The sequence below is a fragment of the Neopsephotus bourkii genome, unplaced genomic scaffold (genome assembly GCF_033783945.1).
Source record: "Neopsephotus bourkii isolate Nb327-2 ecotype Australia unplaced genomic scaffold, CSIRO-AGI_Nbou_v1 NB_1825, whole genome shotgun sequence".
Classification (NCBI taxonomy): domain Eukaryota; kingdom Metazoa; phylum Chordata; class Aves; order Psittaciformes; family Psittacidae; genus Neopsephotus; species Neopsephotus bourkii.
In genome coordinates this window covers 13116785-13142631 of record NW_026902298.1, presented here as the reverse complement: position 1 = coordinate 13142631, position 25847 = coordinate 13116785, and the positions used below count along the sequence as shown (strand labels likewise).

The 25847-nt window shown below is 40.5% G+C and overlaps 1 protein-coding gene across 3 annotated transcripts; it reads right to left on the bottom strand.

Annotated features, from left to right (window-relative positions):
• Positions 1–255: 255 nt before the first annotated feature.
• GANC (glucosidase alpha, neutral C) lies at positions 256–25794 on the bottom strand. Of its 3 annotated transcripts, none has more exons than XM_061343701.1 (24): positions 25663–25794; positions 24557–24619; positions 23216–23324; positions 20890–21017; positions 20206–20388; positions 19314–19359; positions 17946–18012; positions 16524–16620; positions 15777–15957; positions 15282–15435; positions 13850–14085; positions 12807–12933; positions 11828–11907; positions 10794–10937; positions 10299–10395; positions 9841–9942; positions 9099–9342; positions 7357–7421; positions 6203–6279; positions 5106–5180; positions 4556–4669; positions 3902–4014; positions 3226–3329; positions 256–2367 (listed from the first exon to the last, which is right to left on the bottom strand). In XM_061343701.1, the coding sequence occupies exons 1-24, from the start codon at positions 25689–25691 to the stop codon at positions 2258–2260; spliced, it is 2745 nt and encodes a 914-aa protein (XP_061199685.1). In that variant the 5' UTR covers positions 25692–25794; the 3' UTR covers positions 256–2257. The 3 variants fall into 3 exon arrangements, 2 of the variants coding, with proteins under 2 accessions (XP_061199685.1, XP_061199687.1); XM_061343703.1 differs by having other exon boundaries at positions 12807–12873; XR_009723952.1 differs by lacking the exon at positions 3902–4014 and having other exon boundaries at positions 2324–2367.
• Positions 25795–25847: the final 53 nt, after the last annotated feature.

The window sequence follows — 25847 nt, the reverse complement described above, 5'->3', positions numbered from 1 at the left end:
TTGTATTCTTTGGAATTTATTTCCTTGGCTCTAAAGACACAACTACTTAAAATTTTCAGAACTGATTCCTATTGAAATCCATAGAAGTTAGGCACTTCATAACACTGAAAATTTGACCCACTACTTACTGTACTGCAGGTATCATACTGAAATCAGAGTATAAAAGAATAGTCATTCACTTTAATCAGATATGCTTCAAAAAATACTTAGTAATTATTCTCAACAGTAGAGAGACATCAGGAAGGAATAAGGCATGTAACTCACTTCATTACTTTATTTCACTTACTTTCCAATTTCAGAAATACCAGTTAAAACATTTCATTAAAATGCTAAACATAAGAAGCAGTTGTCAAATAATGCTTAGAAGCAGATAGAAAAATAGGATCTGTCACAAAAATAAGGTCTGTCTCTCTTGTTACAGATGCAAAAGGTCTATTTGCTACTGTTCTACCTGGATTATCTTGTCTGCATTAAGCACAGCAGCATTTAGGCTACCAGTTCCTGGAGCAGAGGCTCACATGGTCTGCTAGAAGGGGCTGACAAATAGAGGAACTCTGCAGAGGAACCTAAGGTTCTGGTGTGGAACAAACAGTGCCTGATAGTCAAAGCAGAGTAGTCACAGTTAGCTCTCACGCTTGCTATTCCCAGAAATCTGCCCTGCAGAGGACAAACAGCAGCAGGTGGGAATGACTGACCAAGCACAGGGAGAACTCGGTAAGAAGAGTAGGCAACAATGTACAAATGGACTGTTACAATACCTTTAGTTGGTAAAAATGGTGACAATCCTTTGTTTCCTAAGAGTTCACCTACTGATGTTTTCAGAAAATACTTCCTTATCTTGTTAAAAGAATTTAAGTAAATTTTGCCCTTTTATAATCCCCAAAACTCAACAGATGCCATGTTCAGGTTTGACTCAAAGCAGAAATGGTTTTAAAATAATATAGTTGACAAGTGTAGCAAATGGAAAGGGCAAACAACTTGAGCTGTGTAGCAATTGTAGCCTGCAAAAAGAGATGTCTTGTATGGAAAGGGCTGTGGCAATAAGCAGGATGTAAGGGATGTGGGACTTGAGATGCCTTCTAGTTTTAAAAGAGAAGAAAGCATCAGGACACGCTGGTTCTGTTTGCCGAGATGGTGGGAAAAAGGGGCAAGGGAACATTAGGGTGAATAAGCATGAAGTAGGATGGCTAAATGCAGAACTAATACCATTAAAAATCTGCTTTATAAATACCAAGCTCAATTCTCAGCCAAATAAAAACTGACCAAAAAGTTACTAAAGTGCGTGCAAGGGAAGCCAAACCTTGGCAAGAGTTGGAAGATGTGGAGAAGAGGTCTCCATAAGCACAGTTGCTTCACTGGGCTGGCTGTAACCAAAGACATTAAATCGTCCAAAAATGCCAATTCTTTCCTAACAAAAGGGTTTTTAAAAGTAGTACTTGCAGAGAATGGGGAGCAGTAACATGGAAAACATTTCTGCCTGAGCCTAGCTGCTATCTTAAGTCAGTATTGCACTTGCACATACCTGTGCCTTTTCAAAATCCAAATGCCAGTTTCAAAGCCAGCTGTTGGAGAGAACTCTCTGCACTCCCACATCACTGTCTTTTACTATCATCCAGCTGACTGGTACAACCTACTCAAACCTTACCTTCAGTGACTAAACTGTTTAACTAGCCTGTTGTTTACTTTCCTGCAGACTACCTAATTTTGCATTGTCATAAGGACTGGAAAGGGGAAGTGTCTGTAATCACAGTGGGTGGCTCCTTCTGTGCTTCTTTTCACAAGGCAGCTTGCAGGCAGAACCCTGCTGGTAACCTCTGTGTCTGGCATATCTACTGATGCTGCCTGTCAAACTGGCCCAGATCTGCTCAAACACTCCAGTCTCTGAACAGTGAGATGTCTAAATATTTACATTAAACCCCATGCCAGTGAGCCACAATCTCACCCCATCTATTTATGATTTTTTTGGTGCAAGTGAAGGCAGAACTCAGTCTTAACGCCTAACTGAAGCTAGCCTGGAGCAGACAGTATTTAGCTTTTTTTCCCCAGAGATACAATCCTAGTGCTATAACTTTTGCTTGAATAGAAGAGCTATCCAAGTTTAAATCAGTGCTTTAAAGGAAAATTGTAGGAAATGTTAATTTGGGGGTGTTGGTGGGAAATACGCTCCTTGATTCGACTGCATTCAACTTAACATTTTAAGTCATACTGATTTCCTCTCAACCTCTCAATGAATTCTCTTCAGAAGTTGTGTCTCCTTTCAGTTGATGCAAATCTTCCAGTCAGCAGCAATACTCAGGGCTATATTTTCCAGTGTCAGCGCAGAGGTCTTTGTATCATAGGTGAAAACCACTTCTTTTTGTTTCCCATCTGAACAGGACAACAGAATTTACTACATAAGAACCCTTCTGAAACACAGTTAGACACGACCCCCTCCAGTTTTTGATTCAGACTGTCCCTGTCACTGGTGAACTCCCTGCCACTGGTGAAAAAGGATTGAGTAAAAAAGAAATAGCATCTGCCCAGTATTCACATAAGAATGCAACAGACCTTTCACTATGGCACTATTAAGGATTCTTCTGGAAAAAAATACAGCCCTTGTTTCAGCATAGATTTTCCTCCAAGTATCCTAAAAGTCCTCAAGATTGACAAGTGGAGGAAAAAAGTCCATGTCCACATAATTCCTAAAGTGAAGGCACATGCTTGGAATGCATCCAGAAATGATAAGCCATTTCTGTAGATGCTTGCCTATAGACAGGGGATCCCTCACAACTTCTAGAGATTCCCACGTAGTCAGGAACTCCAGGCACTTTTGAATGAGCAAGAGAACAGAAAAGTAATTCTGGTTTTGTCTGCAGTTCCCTTTTCTAGACTAGGCAGGCTTACACATCAGAGCATCCTTCATCTGAAATGCTATCTCTGCTCATATTCTGTGCAAGATAAATTTATCTGAACTTGTTAATTCTGAACCACTTTTACTGATGTATCTATTGCCTTACAAAGCAACTGTTCTTCAGTTCTGCATGTAATATTAGTGGTGTGTAGCTGATGGCTCCTTTTACTAAATTCTGTCCTTGATATCAAAAAGGTAGCAATCAGAGCTAACCAAAGATGCTCCCCATGCTGGAACACCTCCTTTATCAAGCTGTCAGTTTGCCACCTTTTGTAAATGGCAGCAGAGCAACAGTATTTGAAAATATTGTAGTAAAATAGAAGTCAGGTCATTACCCTTGGAACAGGCTGTCACAAAAGTGGGTTGCTGTCCAAATCCCAGAACTATGACCCGTTCAACCACACACGTAGTTTGGTATTGTCCACTTTCATCTCTGCAACTGGAAAATTATTTCATACATTATTTCAAACATTAGTTACCATCCATCAGTAGAATTTCAACATCATATAATCAAAGTACTACTTCAGTCTCACCCTGAAAGTTCCTTTACTGGTTTCCTTTCCTCTATTTACTTTTCTCCGGAAACAAGTAAAACCTGTTTAGCATCTCTTTCCTTACAAGCAGGTATGATATTTTTGGCTTTTAGGTTGTTTCACTCAACCTTTATAGGTTATGTCCTCTTGTGCTTCCTTTCAAGTACTTTTCTTGCGTATTTTACCATGTTAACACTTATGGTGCATTTGTTGGTGACTTCTGGAGACTACGTGTAATGGTGTCTGTGGTTCCCACAAAGAATATCTCAAGCTGGAAGTGACCAACGCTTCATGTGTTGCTGCCCTTAGACTTACACAGAGCATGGTTTACCTCTGCAGTTTTATGACAGATTCTGCATGCGCCGGGACTTTACTAAGCAATTTATGAGACCAGTATGTTTGCAAGAAGGTCTCATAGACTTGAAGAGGCATTTCCAATGACAATGTGTTGGTGGCTTTTGTCCATAATTGCTGTTACCTGGAAGAAAGAATGTTCTTGTGGAAAGTGAATTTCCGATACAGGAACTGCTTCTTGTGGAGATATTGAAATGAGTGCCCATCATCTATGTAGAGCTCACCTATTGCACAAGCCTGTGAAACACACCAGATGGATTACAAATCAACAGCAGCTTCTAGTGCTGGGCAACAAGACTAAAACTCTTTCAGTATGTTATGCTTCATATTGAAGCATGTGTGTTTATTTTTCTTTAGCTACTTGTATCCCCATAAGGCTCAGGGAGTGCAGCTCCGAGAGTGCTTGAAGACTTGGACATTCTGGTTTTGTAAATTGATGTGGGTGCCAGGTGTCACCTCATTTATTAGAAGAGACAGTTGTGGGAAGTTCTGTCTGTGTTCAAGGGGAGGTCTGTGGCCTGCTTATTCTCTGCTCCTTCCTCCAAGGGACTAGAGGAGGGCTGAGAAAGGCCAGAAATACGCCCTGCTTCTGCTATACTCAAGATAGTCTCACTTTGAGGGAATGGTGGTGGGGAGGTGGGACCCCTCCAAGCAGAAGTGGAGGAGAACTATTTGGCATACAGAGGTATCATTGTGCTGATGAAACAGGCAGCAAGGACCTAAAAAGGTCACATGGAGTAAAAGAGAACTCTGTAAAAGGAACATCATCTCCAAGTACCTCTGTGTCCAGAGCCACGTGGAGTTCGTAAGAAGCATCTATCATCCATTCAGTAGATTTTCCAGCTGTGGTCTTCAGAGGTATCACAGTACCCCCCCGCTGGAATACAGGAATCTGCAAGAAACAAAGTCAGGGTAGAATGGTTCTTATTCTCTGATCATAACATTTTAGCTTGGAACAAGGATAACTGAAGCTGGCTCTTATCAAGGCTCAGAAATGAACTTTCACCACAAGTACGTAAAGAAAACTATTCAACTAACAATGGGAATATTAGTAATCTTCCTGTACGTGTACAAGTGAAATATCTTTGCTTGGAGAAGTCAACCTTGTATCATCTCACTTTTCTGTACCACCAGGACACATCAGTGTTCCATCTAACAACAAAGGAGATGGAACTTTTCTTCTCTACAAAGGCTATTTTAGATTACATTCCTACAAGGAAACTGAAAAGGCTTTTCTGATTTTGAATGCTGACAAAACAAAAGTCTATATGTTTGTTTTGGGGTTTTTTTCTGCTCAGTGAAAGTAGTATTTTAAAATACAAACATACATTCTCCAGTGTTACTGGGATCTTCAGAGTGCCCACATCTTCCATTTGTTTAAATTTCCTGAAATCATACCAAATCTAGGAAAAATGAAAAAAGAATGAGCATGACATACATGGTAAGATCTGTTCCCTCCGCAGATGCAGTTACTCGTCTGCTTAACCTCACTGTCACTATTCCTAACAACCAGAATAAGCATATGTATATTGAAGAGAAAATTAACAATGAAGTCGCTGATAACAGGTCACAAAAAAGAGCTACATCTGATATTTCCTATGCACCACACTTGCTAGCATGTTCAACTGCTTCAAGTGTGCCAGGCAGTCAATTCCTACAAAGATCTTGATAAAAATAATACTTGTTTTGGAGGGCCTAGGCAGCCCTTCTTACACTGAGAAGAATTCTAAGCGTCCTCTGGTGCATCAGTGGAGGCACAAGGCTCTGCATTGCTCCCGTCCTTCCTCTCATTCCTCCCTAGTCTCAGGCTTTCCCTTAGGAACTATTTTCCCAAATTCTTTCCCTTCCACCTCTCAGCCGCTGCAGCCAACCTGCTCTTTGTAGCAGTGGATCACAGTGCCATCCTGTGGATAAACTTCGGAGAGGAACGGATCTCTCTACGTGTCAAAGTCTGCTGTGCATGTCCCAGGATACTGAGGCTTGTATTTCCTTGTTATAATTTTCCCTCGGTACACTTTCCCTCTGATTTCCTTATGACCTTTCTTCAAAGACCCCTTTTCTTGCACATAAAAGAGAAGTTTAACCCAAGGAAAAATATGTGAAAAAAGGGGAATTGACAGTTTATTGAAGCTGTTTTTTTGATGTTCCATGAGAAGTGGCAAGACTTGAAAGGAGATTTAAATTATAGGAGACATAAGATTTGTGCAGCAGCTCTTAAAAAAGCAAGAAAGTAAATTTACTGTGAGCCAAGCGTGCAAGGTACTGAGATATAAAGTACTGAGATGGAAATTGCACTGAGATGCAAGGTATTGAGATGCAAGGACGGTGCAGTGACAGAATGGCCATCTGGCACTTGGCACAGCAGCAGTGCTCAGGAGTTATCTGATGGGGAGCTGGAAGGTTACTGTACAGTATTCATCCTCACCTCCTGTGATCCTGGAAGCAGAACACTCACTGCTTTGGCCTCTTTCTCTGTGACTGGATGCACCAACAAAGCATTTCCTGGAGAAAAACATAAACATGCTGTGATTCTCAAGGCTGCATCTCATCAGAGCAGAAGCTGTGGGCTCCGTGGTTGTCATCCTCCCATAGCCATTTTAGGATCTTACTTGGGCACACCATATGCTTAGGTTCCCTTTCTACTGGAAGAAAAAGTCTTGTGGTGAGCTGATGGCTGCTTGGGTCTTGCTCTGTCATGGCACTAGGATGGAGCTGCACTGCATGCCTCCAGCTTGGGGCACTTCTGAGTCCCTCATAGTCTGAGAGATGGCTGCCTGTTTGCTCTTTGGTTGAACAAAAAAATAGGCTTTTTTTAACCAAAAGAGCGGAACACAGGAATGTCTTTGTAAAAAGCCAAAAATAATTACATGCAAGCTTACAGAGCTGGGGATGGCAGTTCCTTACTCCTTAACAAAACACATTTACAGACTGTGCAGTTTGATGAACTTCTTCCCTCCTTGTTCACTGGCAATGCAAGCTGAACTCCCAGAGTGCTCTGAAATGCTGTGCTTCACTACACTTAGCTTTGCTGCCTACCTTAGTCAGACTTTTGCTTAAGAAGTGAATGTCCCTTAATTTGAAGGCCATTAGAAGGCACTCTTGAGCCCAGAGGTAACAAAGGAAACTGAAATGCACCATTCTCGTCCGTTCTCTCTTCCTCAGTAGACTGAATATGCTTCACACACACTTATCTCTTAAGTTTCATTTCTGAGAAAACTGACTTCAGCAGCCAGCCATATCAGAGCAAAAACCAACCAGTTCTGGGTGGTAGTTGTTTACTACTGTCATTTGTGAAGCAGACTGTGGTTTAGCTGCTACAGGGAACTTCCATGTTTTAGGTCAAAACCGACCATGTTTTTTTCAAAGTCACTAGTGACAATGAACTCAATTTTTGGATCTCATATGATCCCTATTTTCAAAGTGCTTTAAAACTGGGTCCCTTAAAGAGATCTTAACTTCTATATTCAGTTACAATATAAAAGCATTGGGTGAAGTTTTCAAGTCTTCTTTTCATCCTGCAACAGTCTCTCAGCTCAAAATTTAACTCAGATTCCACAGAATGGGAAGACACCTGCTTACCCAGCATGTACTCATTTTCCACACCAAAAGTTTCTATGTTCCCTGGAAACTCTACCCAGAGGGGCCTGTAGAAAGAAAGATATTGGGATTCAGTTAGTTTCTCCTCTCCTGCCAAACTGTTCAAGGCCTTCTGGCATTTTCAGGCTCCATTTTCTCCCTCTCTTTACAAGGTACAACTATCAAGAACTGAAGATAGGGCAAGATACTCTTTGGTACCTTAAAGTATCCCTTTTGGGTCTCTAATGAGAGTTCCCAGTACAATATGGGTTAAGACCCTCCAATGTGCCTATGATTTGGTTTCCTGTAGCTTCACTTCCTTCCTTCCTACTTTCTTCCTTCCAAACTTGCACTGCACGTCTTCCTTCTAGCAGAGACTAATGAGCCTTTCTGTCAATGTACCAGCAAAGCTGACACCTGATGAGCTAGTCCCTGCAGCCCTTCCTATTCTCAGCAACTCACTGCTGCTTTGATAGCATGTTTCCTCTTGGTCACAACTGAACAACCTGCACCAGAAGTTTGTTTTCAGTTTTTCTCAGAAAAAGGTAGTGCAATAACCATTGCTTACAGAACAGGAGTTATATATTTAAAGTTTGGGAGATTATAATAATAATAGCTCATTCAGAGACAGGGTCTGGGTTTCCTTACACAAAAAGCTTGGCTTACTTGCTCAGTCATGAGCATCCACGTGTTCACTTCAGCTTTGCTGTCCATGTGCTTGGTAATGAAGCAAATTTTCCATTCTGCTTGTCTCAGTGAGACAAGTACCACGCTTCCTCTCTAATTCTGTAGCTACTGAAGCAAATTTAACATAATTGAAGCTTTACTTAACTTTGTGGGCAGTGCAGATGTCATCATATGCTTAATTTCAAGACAGAAACCCACTGTCTTATGTCAGTACATATAACAGAGGCATCTATGGCTATGTAATATGCAGACAGATGCTCACACTATGTCTGTAATGCAAATCATCTTCAAAATTCCAACTACTCAATCCTTATCAGAAGACCTTTATGTTTTTTAAATTTAGGAGATGCACTGTATTTGCATAATGATACATAAAGGTAAACGAGTGCAAAAAGACAGTTCTAGGGCAACCTCAAAGACACAGTGATACAAGAGAGATAACTGAAGTTCATTTCTTGCTGAAAAGATTGTTACATTCAGTTCCACTGAGGCACTTCTTTCTTAGAGGCTAGAGAGCAGCAGAACAAAAACTTATTTTCTAATTTAATTTGTTCTAAATTATTAGATTCTCTACTAAAAGAAAAATTCTAAGAAATACTGCAGAGATAAACAATCAAATGACCAATATTTTCATAAGCTTATATAACAGCATCAATTCAGCTGTTAACAAATATTTTCATGAAGCGCAAAATGGTCTTTACATTTTTAGGTCAGCAAGTTCTGACTCCATTAAGCACTTTTTAAAGTGGGGGTTGTAATATTGTATAATGTTCTGTATCATGACAAGATGTTTGGAGTCCGCAGTACTTTAAAATACGTTTAAAGACTGTACAGTGAAGTAACGTATTCCAGGCATCATTTGGAAAAAAACCCAAACCACATCATTTCCCTCTGAGAACCTACCAGAGCTTGCAGAATGCATGAAAATAGAATTTAGTAATTTTTGTGTGTTTCTTCAGTAGTTAAATAAGTAAATACACAAGTAAGAGTCATTTAACTTCCCTCCTCCAAGCAACTTCTCAAAGATAATCACTAAACCTCCTGACTTATGTTCTTACCTCATAACTGGTTCAGCCGCTGTGTGTGCCCGATAGAACAGTGTGTATAAGTATGGCAGAAGGACGTAGCGCGCTCTAATGGCTTCCCTGATGATCTGGGTGTTCTTCTCCCCAAAGAGCCACGGTTCTCGCCGTTTGCTCTCCATGTTAGAATGACCTCTGAAGAAGGGCTGGTAGGCTCCAGCCTGATACCAGCGAACAAGTAATTCTGGTTCTGGATCTCCAATAAACCCTCCCACATCAGCTAGATATTGCGCAGACAAATAAAAATACACAGTTTGGGAAATGATTCTATTAAATTTGAAGTTCTCCTCTAACAAACATTCCAAGTGTATAAATCCATGCATTTCACAGGCTGCTTTGCAGTTCTGTTGTTGGGCAGCTGCTTGTCCAAATAAAAGTGAAAAATTGGCATAAGAAGTTATCCTTTAATGAAAAGATCAAGAGCGCTTTTGGAGGCTGAGTGCCTTCCCCAGTGACAGAGGACTGTCACAGTGATGCTATGGAACACTACTGAAGACTGCTGCTCCAGATGGAATGCAAACACTACATAAAAGGTAGTGGAGAAATGTTGGTGAGTGCAAGGTTATTGGCTTCCAAAACCAGACTAATCTGTAAAACTGCTTGAAAATACACTGGCCTGTTGAGCTTTCCACCATCTGCGTTGAAGTCTGTCTTGGGATACAAGCTTGGTGGCACCAGTGATATATCCATAGTGAGCAGCTCCAGCTAAATGCCTTACCTCCACAGAATGAAATCCCTGCGATGCTGATGGTGAGAAGCATTGGAATGGATATTTTTAAGTAACTCCAATCTGCTGTGTTGTCTCCAGTCCACACTGCCCCTGGAAATATCCAATTTCAGGAAAGTTTGGTGTATGCAGTTAAGGAAAGAAGACAGGAATGGTCATGAACTGCTGGTTAAGTGCTGTTGATCGCAACTTTTTTTTTCTTTATACATGCATGCTCGTGGAATATGCCATAAAAGCAGGTAGTAGTTTGTCACAGGACACAGGTTGTTCTGCCTTCAACTTGTACATAATTTGAGAGCCTGTCCCGATTTTTTTGACTGCTTGAACTTTTATGAGCTCACCATGTCAGTATTTCTTAGACAGTTTTCATCCTCTCTAGACTTAACTACTACACACCAAAATTTATAGAACAAAGCAGCATGGAAGGGGTCCAACTAGTTCTTACTTACCATACTTCTGTGATCCAGCAAAGAAAGATCGTGTGAGGACAAATGGTCTCTCTTTCCCTGAAGACCGTCTGATGAGTCCTTCTGCAGTTGCCATTTGCTGAAAATTATGAATATAAAAGTCAGGAAGACAAAGTCTATAATTAGCGTATTTGCTACCCTGCCTTATTAGCCTTTCCAAGGTGGGAAAATTAAGAAGCCCATGCCCAGAAATTATATCTATTATCAAAGCAACACTTTCATATTAGAATGTACTTGAAAAAGAATAAATCTTGTGCAGTCAGAGCCAATGTAGTTTACATTTTTATGGCAGAAAGGCACAGATGTTGTCACATTTTCTTGTGACCAATCACAGAGTTTACTTTAAATATAGCAGTATCCAATATGACTGATTTTCAGTCCTTTGTGGAGGTTACAGAACAACTACCACTGTGTAAATTACCACAATAGACATACTCCATGAAAATAACTGATGTTTTTTGTTTCCAGATACTCTACCTGGTAGAATCCATAGAGGTTGTGTACTTCACGATGCTCCCAGTTGTTGTAGTGCACAGCATCTTTCTGCATGGTTAGTTCTGCCCCTTTGAAGACTGAAGGCTCATTCATGTCATTCCATACAAAGAGGATATTAGTGGATCCCTATGACACAGGGTTGCAATTAGTACATAAAAGAGTCATTGCTGTAACTTAGTATGTTTGTCTTTAGGGGATGTCAGACCAGTCTGGGTTATGAGTAGAAACAGCAAAGCAAGACATGGCATTTATATTCCTGTGGTCACATGAAAGCTGCCAGTCATTCATCTCATCTCTCTTGGTGGCCCTTCTGGTCAGGATGACAGCCTATAAGCCCACTTGATTTCTGCAATTCTGAGAAAACTCGGTAGATGCTTGCTACTCTTGCTTTCTGGCAAGGAAAAAGAGGCAGCAAAAAGAGGAGTATTAAATAGCCATGAGGAAAAAATCAAAAGCCTGAAAAGAAAAACTGAAGAGGAAAGCCAGCAAGGGAAGTGTCTACTGTGCATGTCCACTAAGGGAATAGTTTCAACAACCGTACTGCAAAGCAGAACTTCAGGGCAGGACAGGTAGAACTGGAGGTGTCCAGCAGTGTTCACCCAGACACTTTCAGCACTAGGCAGGAGTGCTGGAAGGAAGGTCAGGATGAAGTGACCATGAGCTATGAAAGAGCACCGCCACATCACTTTCATGCTATCATGATAGCAAAAGCTGGAAATGCAGCACCTGTATTCAATTATAAGTTGCTAAAATGCCTGCAGTTTGTCCATCCTCCTGCTGCAACTAAGTTAGCAGGTTCACTGGAGGCATATGGGTTCCAACTTTTTTAGGGTAGGCAAGTGCATGGAGAAAATCCTTCTATGGTAATTCAGTGTATCAAGATATTTATATGATATATGTCTATATTATAATAGAGCTACAAAAGCCATCAACTTGTTTAGCCAGCAGTTTATCTTCTCTCTTTCCCCATTTTCAGGCGTCCTGGGACATGTAGATCATAGCAAATAAATACAAACCTTGTACGTTTTGAAGGCAAATTGATCTGCGTACCATTTTCGCACTTCAGGATTGGTGAAATCCAGGTAACAAGAGGAACCTGTGGATATGGGAGATTCCAATTATTTACCTGACTTTCAGAGCAAGCATGAATTGTCTTTGCACCTAAATACAGCAGCCCAAGGCTAGTAAGTATGCTTTCAGTAGGCAGCGATAATATTGCTATTGTTTCTGAGGCAAAAGCTCGAGAGCAAATTCCAGGCTGATTTGGAACTCAGTACAGCCCTTGCCATGTTCTGCAGACCAACATACAAATTCTGGAGGTCTGAAGCTCAGCACCATGTAACGGTGACTGACAGCAGTTTGAAATATGTTCAGATATGAACAAGAAAGCAGAGGGAGACAGCATCCCCTGTTATTTTAACCTCAAATAGGAAAGTGCTGCTGAGAAGCTGAATAACTACATCCTCCCATGCTGCTAGAAGTTGTAATGTGTCCTTGATTTTTCCCATATTCATTCCTTTGCCAGGACTGTAGGCTTTCTGACTGTAAAGGAGGACAACCTCCTTTGCCTCCCCACAATGAGATCTCCTCATGAAAATAACATCTCAAATCATTGTATTATTATTGAATCAAAATCTTCAGTATTGGGTTCACTTAATTTCATCCAGACTGCTTGAGCTGTACTCACTGCAGCAGGCTGTGACTGGATTTCTGTTACCCAAGACAAGTACGGAAGATAGATGGCTCCTCTTATTGACAAGTGCAACTTTTTTAGTTCTAGGCACTGGGACTATCTGCAGATCCAACAGATATAATGAAGCTGTACAGCTGAGGCAATCAAAACACAACTGTACCAAAGAAACCATGAAATTATGAACATTTAGAAAAAATAAATGGAATGTATTAATTTAATTCCAATTCCATGGGTTCCAATTACATTACTCCTCAATATTTTTCAAATAAACAGCTTGAAATGTTGAGACAGGGTTTTTTTACCTGGCCAACAGATGCCCTCAAAATCTTTCCCATTTCTGTCTTTCACAAAATATCCCTTGTCTTTCGCCTGTGAATACAGGGTATACATGGGATCAACTTTAATGTGGGGGTCTACAATGACGACAAGCTGCCAGAATGAGAAAATAAAATGCATGATTAGCATCAACTGTACTGAACAAACCAGCAAGAGCTCACTTTTGATAAAAGACAGATACTGATTTCATTTCGGATAAAGAAGGTAGCTGTATCACTGATTTTAGAAAGCATTTACCAGTTCTTGTATATTCTGTGCTAGACTTATGTACAATAGCTGAATTTACAATGAGGGCATGAACTCCTCTTGCCTTTCTGAAATAAGATCCCAAAATAAAATAGTTTGTGTAGCATACAGCAGTAACAGAAGTTTCTGATGATTTAAACATCAATGCATTGTATTTTGCAGTTACTTTCTGCTGCCATTAACTGCCTTGCTGTAAAGCTGGGACAGTACTGTAGCTCCAACTGAGCGTACTATGAAGCTTGAATGCTATTTCAACAGTACCCTGTTCATTGATTTTGGGCAATCAGTTCTACAGATTTTAGATATTAACTGTCTACATTTTAATACCTCTGTAATTCCAAGGAAAATATAATTCCAAGGAATAAATATAAGATGTAAAAGCAGAAATAAAGACTAACTAAGCTATCAGACTGCACATCATAGTAGGACTACACCAGAAGGAAAAAATATTTAGTTTATGGTATCAACATAAAGGCCAAATCCCAGTTACTATAAGCAGAAAGTAAAAAGTATTATCAGTACAAAGAAAAGGTGAAGCAAGGGTAGCAGCTACCAATGGTGAAAGCTCATGTTAAGTGGAAAAATTTTCTACTGTGCCCATTAAGAACAGCAGTAGGCTGCTTCTATAGATGGAGCTTCGCTTAGGTCAGACTTAGCCTGATGGTCAGGGTAGAGAATAAGCTTTGAAATAATAGAGCAGCATGAGGAGCTGAATTAAACAAGACAAAAGAACTGTTTTCTTTCTTCCTGCTATATTATTTACCTTGCGTTTTTTCTTCCTAAGATGTTCTTGCATCTTTCTGGGGTTCTGAAATTTCTTTTTGTCCCAAGTAAAATACCTTTTGCCATCTGTGTGCTCTATGTCCAGCCATATCACATCATAAGGAATGTCATGTTCATCAAAGCCAGCATCTACTGCCTTGACATCTTGCTCATCCTCATAATTCCACCGGCACTGATGGTAGCCCAGAGAAAAAAGAGGGGGCAGGGCTTGAGTGCCTAGAAGAGTATATGAATGAGGATAACACTGTTAATGCCCTTCAGGATTTTAACTAGAGACTCTGAAACAGTTAACATGATTTAAGATGTATCTGTCTGGAGTTACGGGACGCTGGCCTAGGCTGAGTCTAGAGCATGTTCTCCATTCCAAAGTGACCGAACCTGTGAAATAACGAACATGATGAGCTCAAAAGCCAGAAAGAGCAGAGGGCTGTAATGATAATACAAGAGTGAGACAGACTTGCTGTTCTAGGACACTGAAGTGTTACCCAACATAGTTCTGTTCTTTTTCTTTTTTATGCAAAAATGTTCTAGATTAGATTAACTGTCATTAATGCAAACAAATAGATTTTAATCAGTAGGAATGCAACTCCTGTGACTCCTTGGAGTTGAGTAGTGTAAACAGGCCCACAGATGCTCCAGTACAAGGAGAACCATGGGACTGTAATTGTTGGGATTTTTTTAAATTAGGAAGCATGTAGGTATGTACACATACAGCAAAAGGGAGCTGGGAAACTCCCCTGAGCATGCCCATCTGCTTAGCTAGATCCTCTTGCCATCTGGCTACCTTCCTACTTCTGTGCAGCTGAACCACGTTCCATAAGGTCTGTGCAGCAGACAATCATTGCTAATAAACTAAGGAACTACCAGGGATGTTTCTGTGCTTTTAAATCTCTTTAGTTTGTAAAGAATTCTGCTTTCATTAAATGTTAGTCCTTGCCTCCATTGTTTAGTCTATTACTGTGCCTTTTGGTTCTTTCCAAGATCTGCATGCCATCTCTGCTCCCCTCCCTAATGGACACACTGGACAGTTACCTATCTTCCTTGCTCTCCAGGATACACTACTTTTTAACTTCTGCCTGTCCTCATTATAAGGTGGTTTGTCTTGATAGTGACCTGCAGTTCTAGCCCCCTGTGTCTCCTCTCTCCATCTAAGGGAGCAGTTTCTGATAGCAGTGATTATGCTGACTTCTCCCTTAGGGCCAAGTTTGACCAGCTGCAAATGCTAGGGAAAACAAGGATGAAAGTCGGTCTTCACAAAGCACCAGCCTTTGCTCTACCAACCACAATTTGGGAACAATTTGCCTCCTGCACACAATGGCCTAGGTAAATATTAACCGACTCTTTGGTACAGCATGTTCCTCAGAGAATTTTCCCAGGTAAGCATGCCTTACAGACTCCAATTATGTGAGTACCTGTCAGTTGTGCAAACTGCTTGAAGATATCAAATGCAGTGGGTCCCATCAGAAGGAAAACATCAATGATCCCGCTTTCTGACATCCAGCGCACATCAGTTAGAGGCACTGCTCTCTGCTTAGCTGTCTCTGCAGCAGATCCAGACAGCCCGTGCTTTGAAGGAAACCAAGGTAAAAGTGAGTATCTTTGTATCAAAATTTTGTTCAATGAAGGAGTGAAGATGGAAACCCACAAAATTCATTAGCACATCCTTGGCAGGTATTAGGAATACACACAGAATGTTTTTTATATATCCTTCACAAATTCTTTACCTTGCATACTGCTTATACAAAATAGAATAATAGTTAGCCATAGGAGGACATGAGGAAGATACTGACAATTATTCATTAGGGAGCAGAAGATAAATCACCAATAACAATGCTATGTTCCTGTTGGCCCTGCCCTGGAGTGCTATCTTTCATTATTAAATCCTGAGGAAAGTGAGCAACTCTCACCTCAGCTACTGCCTTTGTACTAATATCCACCAGCGTTTCTGAAGAGTTCAGCCAGAAGATCCCTGTAGTTCTGTTAGGCTTGTGTGCTAAGAGAAGGGGCACAGAACCATAAATGCCTATTTTGTCATGTATCTTGTGTCCGAAGATATCCAAATTATAAAGCCGGTAGGCATCACCATCACTAGGACAAACAAACAGATGTGTTTGTTATATGTAAGCATCCTGCACCAGTCCAATTTTAGCTCTATTGCCATTCCACTAAACTGAGTGAACACACTGTACTAAGGTCCTTAGTTTAGCACACAGAGCTGAAACGTGGACAGCCTAGATTACTGCTTCTTTGCTTCTTTGCTTTAGCTATCTGAATCAAACATTTTTGCTGCCAGTGAGACTACTGTTTGTTTGCTCCAAGTCCTAAAATATGAATTCTGAACTCTTCTATAGAGCTTCTAAGAGCTATGCTTGAACATGACCAATCCTGCAATTCAGAAAAAAAGAAAAAAAGCATGAAGGATGGAGAAACAACAGGAAGGGTCATTCATGAAATTGCAGAGTGGGAAGGGAAAGCAGAATAACTTACTTCACATGAACAGGGGCTACGATTCAGGTTGCTGTATCATTAAACTAAAATATACACTATATACTATACATATCTCAAGCTGTTGCCTGCATTAAATTATTAAGACAATGTTACAGCTCTCCTCTACAAAAATGATACTGCTTTCAGTAGCAATCCACTACCTTTACCTGGTGTTTTTCAGAAGAAGTCCTTCTGTGTGTTGTGGTATTCCATAGATGTGATCATATGCATGTAAAGAGAAGTCCATCCCTACAGAACTAGGACCTGTCAGAATAACATTAAAAGAGAAGACCACAGAGTTCCATTCTCAGAAAGCAACAGAGCAGAACAACCTATCTAATAAAAAAAAAACCAAAAAGCAAATTTTAATAATTAGCTCGTTCATACTTGCTTTCAACTTCACCTTCATTATTACTTCTGTAGTATAGAGGTAAAGTTTTGAACAGATGTTATTGTATTTATTCTGATTTTGATCTGCTTAAGATGGTAAAATAGATCACTTTAATAGAAAAAAATAACTTTTAATAATAGTGAAACTGCTTGAAATTATCTCCTGTTCTATCCCAGTACCTACAAGCCAAGCTTTGCGGCACGGTGGTAGAGCAGAGTGGACTTTAGACTCAGAGTTGCCTGTTTTCTACTGCTCTTCTCTTCAGCCTCAGCCAGGGGAGAAGCATGCACAAGAGCCTCTGCCAGTGATAACATCTTGTCACACTAATGAATCCAGATCAACTTTTGGCAGGTGATCAGAGATCCTGTGGACTGACAAGCAGTGGCTTCAGGATCCAAACCTGACCATGTGGACTTTATTCCTCTAACACAGAAAAACAGAAAAATGTGATGCTGGCCTAATACATCAGATACAGCATGAACAATAAAGGCAACAACTTCCTGCCCCTCTGTGTCTTGACTGTCAACTGAAGAAGCTCTTGTCACCAGAAGGAAGCTCTTTCAGACTTCCCTCTCACTACTGCAGCTCCTGGGTAGTGCTGGTTACTATAAAATTCTGCATAATAGTGGTAATGGGCAAAGATAATGAACTTGATTAATGTAGAATACAACTGGACAGACAGCAGATCATCATAAGTTTTGGTAATTAATAATTTAAATTGTATTTGAGCTACTGACCTACATGTTTCTACAACCTTCTTATGCCTTAAGACTGTTCAGTGTTCCGGTTTTGTAGTCACCACTTACAAAAGATTTTCTCTGTGACAATTACTAATGGTTAGATATCATGATTTCTGATATGTCATGAGAATAAACTACAAAAAAAAAAAAACAGATATCATGCATTATATATCAGTCAGCCAATGCAGATAAGGTTATCCTGTGTCAAAAATGGTGCACAGTGAGCTGATTAAATGGGTCACACTTAATGTGTTCTTTCCTAAACAGATATCTAATTAATATTTCCAGTATTTTTGTCAGATTCGTTACCCATCACTGATATCTCACAGGCAAAGCAAAAGGAGTGAGCAAGACGTTTATAAACATTAAGCTGCTAAATAGAAAGCAGACAGAAATACAAATGAACACAGGTGTATACAAAGATGTAAAGCAGTTTCCAGAACTAGACTGATTCTTACCGTGAGCTTTGATATCTAAGAAACTGCCAAATTTCTCTTGCCAGAGACCCAGATCCTCTTGTTTCTCCTGCATAAACAGAAATAGCAAAGCCTTGCAAATGCAAATGTTCACACCATGTATTTCTAAGAAGAATACTTACTCACATGAGATTTGTACACTGTTAACTCTTTTATTTGCCGAACATGTTTAATATAAATAAATCCAAAACACAATTCAGATTCTGCTGCAGGAATTTACACTGAAGAACTGATATGCTAGTGGAGCACAAATGCACTCTGCTAGAGTATAGGAGTAACACCTGAGGTCTTGGATAGAACCATAGAACAATAGAATAGCCCAAGCTGGAAGGGACCTCAAAAGATCACCTGGTCCAACCTTTCATGGGAAAGGAAGCCCAGATGAGATTGTTTAGCACCCTGTCCAATTGCATCTTGAAAACTGCGAGTGATGGGGATTCTACCATGTCCCTGGGGAGATTGTTCCAGTGAATGGCTGTTCTCACTATAAAAAATGTCCTTCTGGATGCTGAACACGTTTGTGAAATGCAAAGATTGCATGGATGGAGCCAAACAGGAAAACTTATACAAACACAAACCAACCCACTCCCTAAACAGTAAGGGTCACATAACAAAGAAACCTCTCCAGACTCTCCAGAGTCCTGTGTGTATAACCAATACTTCCAAATTCCTTCAAATTTTCAGCTTTTTGCCCTGCCATTCATTGTCCTAGAGTTTCCACATTTTGCAGTGTCTTTCCTGGTTTTCTTTTCTACATTCATGCCAGAATAAGCAGACGTGGCCTCTTGCAGCTGTGTGACTTCCCTAGAGCAAGCACGCTCCCTGGCAGAACTCGGAGTTCAGACACAAGTATGCTGAAGGCAGCATAGCCCCTGCCATTTATAACAGGATAGTGGAGTAAGCAGCCATCTGTTCTACAGGAGGCTAAAATTATATCATGGACATAACTCAGCCTCCTGAGAATACTCATATGTGCCCATATGTACTGCCAGGACCTGGTCTTTTTTCAGACAGAATATTACTTCTGTATTAAGCATGAATGTATGTGAAGGCATGTCTTTTGGACTGTTGAAAGGACAAAAGAGAAGGACACTCTAAATAAGAAGGCCAGGGAAAAGCATTTCTGGGCTAGATCTACTTGACTGATGCCTTCTATAGCCCTGGTAAAACACATAAATCTTTATTCAACTGTGAATTTGCAAAATATTCCTATATGAAATACCAGATCCTTTTTTAATTTAACTGGAAAGTGGTTAGACTATATCTGTAAACGTAGCAGCAGAAGAAATAAACATATGATTCTCCTTTCTACAAAATGTTCATGCTGGAATTGAAATAAGCATGAGTTACCTTAGAGGAATCACTTGCTGCCTCCTCATTTTCTGCTGTAGGTTTTCTAGTGAAAACAATTACAAACAATCGGGTCATTGTTAATGTAAGTAAGGATTTCAATCAGAAAATACATTTATCATTATGCATTGCCTTAAACATTATATTAGAGTTTTGGTGCTTGACTATTCTGAATATTGATGTCATAGTTGAGAGCTCTAACCCTCAAATCATTTTAATATGCAATGTCTTAAAATAACCTTCACTCCATATTTAAGTTAGATTGACTTCTTAGCCTTTCACATTTATTTCTATCTGCATCAGCATTTCATCCGCCCAGATCTCCACTTCTTTGTCATTCTCTGTTATGGGTTCTCTGTTAATTACAATTTTTGAAATAATGCTCCCTAGGAGAGATGCTTGCTATGCTTTTTTTCTAATCACGACATGTCCTGCACTGTGTTTTCTCACCTTTCTAGTGCTTTGCAGTGAGACTGACCTGTAAAATCTTCCCACTTGTATGGCACATTATAAGTTGAACAAAACTTACTTTAAGAGCTTATATGGTGAATAAAACATATCTGAAGAGTAAGTTTAGTCATAAAAGGAGATGAAACTAGTAACTCATCATGCTACTATCACTTGTTCCCAAGAAAGACAAGGGGTACCAGGATACTTTAGCATTTTACAGAATTGGCCATTAAATTAAGTTAACATTTTGCACATGGCTGCTGCAAGGGATTAGAACAGTCTTGGGTGAATTGATCTGAAGTAAGGAAGTTAAAACTTCACCATATTACTTAGTGGTATGAAGTAGAAGGAAAGACAGACTTCAGTACATAAGAGCTTCTACCAGAGAAACTGCAATTCCATAGAATTGTCAGCTACAGCACAATACAGACAGATACTATACCTGTCACTGGGAGGTGGTTGTAGATGCTCAAAGTATAACAACCCATTGGAATTCATGCTCAGAACAGTCTCACCCTTGGACTGTAGCTCAATCTGGAAGGGGTTTGCTGTGACTTGAAGTTTGTAGTCCTCATTAACACTTGACAGCACCAAAATACCTGCCTCATTCTGGGATATGAAGAGTCTGGCAAATGAAAAGCAATGTCAGTTTTATATGAATTATCAGCAGTTGAAATCCACTGTAACTAATAATTACTTGAAACAAAATATGGGCTGAGAATATCTACATACATTAGAAAAAATCCAAAGCTAATGTTGAGGCAAACTCCACAAATACATGCTGTGTTCAGGGTTCACTGCACAGTGCAACAGATGGCTAGAGAAGTGACAGTCTGAATTCCTTTCATATTGACAGGTAATGTTTTAGGTAAAAATGATGCATCATAACAAGTAGGCTATTTTCAAGTAGTTTTGTCACATATGTAAGAAACTTGAGGCTTTCTCCTGTGTATTTAACATGAAATTTTGAAAATTTAACTACATACATTTTTTTTTCTCTTCCCATAATAACTTTGTATTATATAGAGATAACTGCAGTGTAGCATAGATGAAGGAAAAGCAAAACAGTCTTGCAAATGAAGCTGTGTAAGTTATTTAGGTGCTAAATCATCTTCCCATCGCTTACCTTTGGGTGGTAGGTTCCTTTGTAAGAACATCACGAACTTTGTATCTTGCTCTGAGAGGAGATGCCTCATCAATTTTAAGCCTGAAAATATTACCTTCTATTTCACAAATTTCTACTTGTAGAAGAACCTGGAAGCAAGCAAACAGGTAAACTGGCAGTGATAAAAATTACTGACTTGCTTTTCAACTCAACATCACCAAAGTCTGGGAAAAAGAAACCCATGCCGACTTTCTGATTTAGTGTTCTTTAGTACTGCTGAGCAACAATCACCATCCATATGAATTTACACCAGCTAACTCTACTTCTGCCCACTGAAGAAGCAACTATTTTTCAATGGACTCTTTTATCTTCAAGTCTCTTGTCTAGCATTTTGCAGATCTCTCCACAAGCAGCATGGATATCAGGGGTAGTATAGAGGAATCTTGAAGCCCAGACAATTTCAGTACTGTGCAGCCAATGTAAGAGTGCGATACTACTGAGATGTGGGCTTTTTACAAAATGTCAGTGCTGTGTGTTCTCTAGTAATTCACAGTGGTGCTGACACTGATGTACTATGTCAGAATAACACAGGTGTACCTGCAGTGTGCCTAAAGAAAATGCATTATACTGCCCTACCCACTGTAATTTGCTATTTAGAGTGGGAAGTGACTCAAAATGACTCATTTTTCTTCCATGGAAGATCCCTACACCACGTCTATTTTCTCCCCCGTTTTTTTCCTTTCTTAATCTCTCCTTCTGTGAGACACAAATCTGCCTGAAGAATTTTGGCATGATAGAAGCCAATCAGCCCTGCTCTCTTAAAAGGCATGAAAGTGCCATAATACTAAAGGGAGAGTAGGCAAGAGAGATAGAAAAGATTCATCTGTATTTCCAGATCTTGCTTCCCAGGAAATATACCACTTTTGTATAAACCCCAGAGTAGCCTAGGAAGCCACAGAGGCTTCAGTCTTTCATCTACCCTAAAATCTAGAAAAAAAAAAATAGGCTCCTTTTTCTGCAGCCCTGCGGAGAAGTGCTTGGGGGTGCTAGTCGATGAGAAAATGAACATGAGCCAGCAGTGTGTGCTTTGCAGCCCAGAAAGCCAACCGTATCCTGGGCTGCATCAAAAGGAGTGTGACCAGCAGGTCAAAGGAGGTGATCCTGCCCCTTTATTCTGCTCTCGTGAGACCTCACTTGGAGTATTGTGTACAGTTCTGGTGTCCTCAACATAAAAAGGACATGGATCTGTTGGAACAAGTCCAGAGGAGGGCCACGAGGATGATCAGGGGACTGGAGCACCTCCCATATGAAGACAGGCTGGGAAAGTTGGGACTGTTCAGCCTGGAGAAGAGAAGGCTGCGTGGAGATCTCAGAGCAGCCTTCCAGTATCTGAAGGGGGCATATAGGGATGCTGGGGATGGACTCTTCATTAGGGACTGTAGTGGTAGGACAAGGGGTAATGGGTTAAAACTTAAGCAGGGGAAGTTTAGATTGGATATAAGGAGGAAATTCTTTCCTGTTAAGGTGGTGAGGCACTGGAATAGGTTGCCCAAGGAGGTTGTGAATGCTCCATCCCTGGCAGTTTTCAAGGCTAGGTTGGACGAGGCCTTGGGTAGTATGGTTTAGAGCGAGGTGTCCCTGCCCATGGCAGGGGGGTTGGAACTTGATGATGTTAAGGTCCTTTCCAACCCTAAATATTCTATGATTCTATGATTCTGTGCCGACTGCAAAGAAGGTCAGGATTAACAAGAGAGGCAGAAAATATATTTATGCAGAGTGTCTATATAGTATAGTGCTTCAAGAATGGAAGAGAGCTGTAGTTCCAAACTCCTGCAGTCTGAGCACAGGTTAGGTTGCCTGTTCTCTGAGTGAATGTGCTATCTGCTATCCTGTTAAATTAGAGAAACAGGAGACATCCCTCTTCCTGGCTGTCTTCTTAAAGCAAAGAGTTCTTTTTCCCAGAAAACTGCCTCTGTGCAAACACAAGGATACAAAGGCATGGTTAGGAGGTGCTAGTCTTCTTATTCCTTTACAGAAAAATAATTAATTATTTTGGAAGAGTGGAGAAAACACTGAATTAAAGACATTTATTTTTGTTTTTCAGATAGAGTTCTATTCAGATTTTTCATTAAGTTATTAATGATTCCTTAAAATACCTGTTCTCCCTGATCAGTCCCAAGCTGTCAAATAAATACTGACCAGTAAGATCATCTTTAGACTGATATTTTGCCTCATATCTTAAATATCTATAACTGCAGAACCTCAAAACCTGCAAATATTACCAGAATTTTTGACAATATTCATTGCTCTTTCTGTAAGCACCCTCTTATGCTGGGTGGGATCTCACCTTATTCTCCTCATGAATAATTTGGAATTTGACATTCTCATCACTCAATGTGACTGAATCCAACAATGCTCGATAAGAGGATTTTCCAGGGTGCAGAAGTTTCTGACGCCTGTCAAGACAAAAAATTATTCTGGGTCACCCTAATTGTTGTCGCTTATATCACACAGTGGGACACAATATTGTTCGAAATGTTTACTTAATATTTTATTTTGAAATTTTTCAAATACAATTATTATCAGGGCTTCAAGTCAACGGAAAATAGAAGTAATATAGTTCTGAGCATGCATACATGTTTATGAATGAGACGTTAGAGGGGTCTGCTCACCCATCACCGCTTCATATGGCTTTGTTTTAAACAGTAGTAGTCTTAATTCAAGTGTCCAGCAAGATTCTCAGCTGTCCAGCTACATTCTTCTTCTTCTCATTACCCCAGAACTTTCAGCTGAATAACTTGCTTTTCATTTTATGTCATAAACCCCTGCTTCACCTGCAACACCCTGGTGAACAACTTCTACATTCTGTGGTGATGGAGCAGTTTATGTTTGTAATTTGTAACCTGAATACACCCTGAGGAAATAGTTTTTCAATAAGCTTGCCGACTACTGAGTTTTGACCACAGCTTTTGGCCCTCATGATGTTTTTAGGACAGAGATCCTAAACAGAGGTCCTTTCAACCGTTTGTAGAATGCTCCTTGCTAAGCCCGGGTCTTAGGAACTATGTGAAGAAAAGTATCTTGGAGGCTACCTTGAAGGGAGCCTTCTTCATTAGTAAACTGACTTTGTTTCCTTGCAAACATGTTGCACAAATGCAAGCAATTAGATAAAGGATTTCTTTTACAAGCAAAGATCAGACCTGATGCTTGTCAACGCGTAGCAACCTCCTGCTGAGAAATTAAACGTGTTAAGTTAAAATGGTGAGAGGTTAGAAAGGGCTGGTATGAAAAGAGGAAGGAGTCCTGCTCCCAATGGCAAAATGTTATTGAGTTCCTGAACCTAATTTCCTGCAGAACAAAAATTAGTATCTGAAACTGTAAACAATTATGTCAATGACTAATTAGCAATCATTCCTTTCACTCACATAGCAATGGTTAAAATATTGCTGGGGCTTTGTCAGATGAGAGGACTGACCTTTGAATTTTAACAGAATATGTTTTATATGTAAGATTCCAGCTTTTTTAAATATGCTGATTATTGCATGCTGAGAGGTGAGCGGAACACTCACTTTGAAAGATAAATCCTGAAAGTAGCAGACTTATGTGCGACTACTTCCTGTTGTCTTTTAATACTACTGGTTTAAAAACCAAAACCAAACCAAACCTACACTACAATTCTTCTCCTTACCTGTAAAAAGCAATCTGGTTGCATTTCTTAAAGATGCTTTTGTCCACAGCCTCATCTTGGACACTGGAAGGAACAGATAAAGAAAATGTTTAAACCTGTTCACAAGGTACCTGCTGAATAATCAGATGATGTGGGTCCTCCTCAAGAGGAGTAAGGATTCAAGAGGGTGCAGACAACTGTGGTGACATAAAATGTCTTGGACTTTGAAGTACTGTGTGTAGATACAGGAAGAATTTCTTACACATTTAGTTACGTTAAACCATTTCCTTTTAAACTGATAATTTCGGCAAACAATTTTATTTGTTTGCTTAAACTGACTTTCAGCACTAGTGAATTACTGGGGCTTTGCATTTTCAGGCTAGATCTCACTCTGCAGTCCTTACAGTTAAATATTACATTGCAGTAACAGGAATGGAGAAAGAGGCAGGATTGATAAAAAAGGAGAAACCCTGCACCCTTCTCTTCTACTTGCAGTGGTATTTCTGCTGTCCCTGCCGACAGTTCTATGTTATTGCTAGGCTTGAAGTAGCTTTTAGATCCATCAGGTAACAGTAATTCTTTTGGCTTGCCTTGAAAAAATGGACTGCCAGTAGTGTCTACCATGAGAATACTTCCCAGAACATGCTGAGTTCAGACATGCATGGAAGAGAGTAAGTTGTTAACACTGGCAAAGAGATGATACTTATAAAATACTTATTAATTATGTACATTCAACATATAAGATACAGGTGGCAGTCATGAAGACTCAGTCTCATGAACTAAATATGAACAGACCTGGATTATTATTAGAAACCCCATAGTAACCACGTATTTAGGCAATTAACACTTCCTATTTTTGCCTGAAGATACACATGCACTTTGGGGTTTCAGCACCAGGTCTGTGGGACTCTGTTGCCGTATTTGACACCCTGGAACCTGACCACCCTTCAGCGGTGCAGCCTGCGCCCCAACTATCCTGCGCGTTATGAAATCTGCTCCGTGCTACCCCTCCGCCGCACCAGCACCCCGGCCCCGCACCGCCCCGACCCTGGGACCTTGCGTGGCCCGGGCCCGCCACCCCGGCAACACCGGGAGCGAGGAGAGGGCCGGCCACCGGACAGCGGTACCTGACTTCCAGCGGCGTGACCACCTCCATGGCGTAACTACCCTGGCGGGGAGAAGGGGTGACCGCCCGCCGGGACGGCGGCAGGGCCCAGAGGGTCCCAGAGGAAGGGACGGCCGCCGGGGCAGCGGCGGTGCTCCTCCTGAGGCGGCCTCTCCTCTCAGGCAAGACGACCTGTCACCGCGGCAG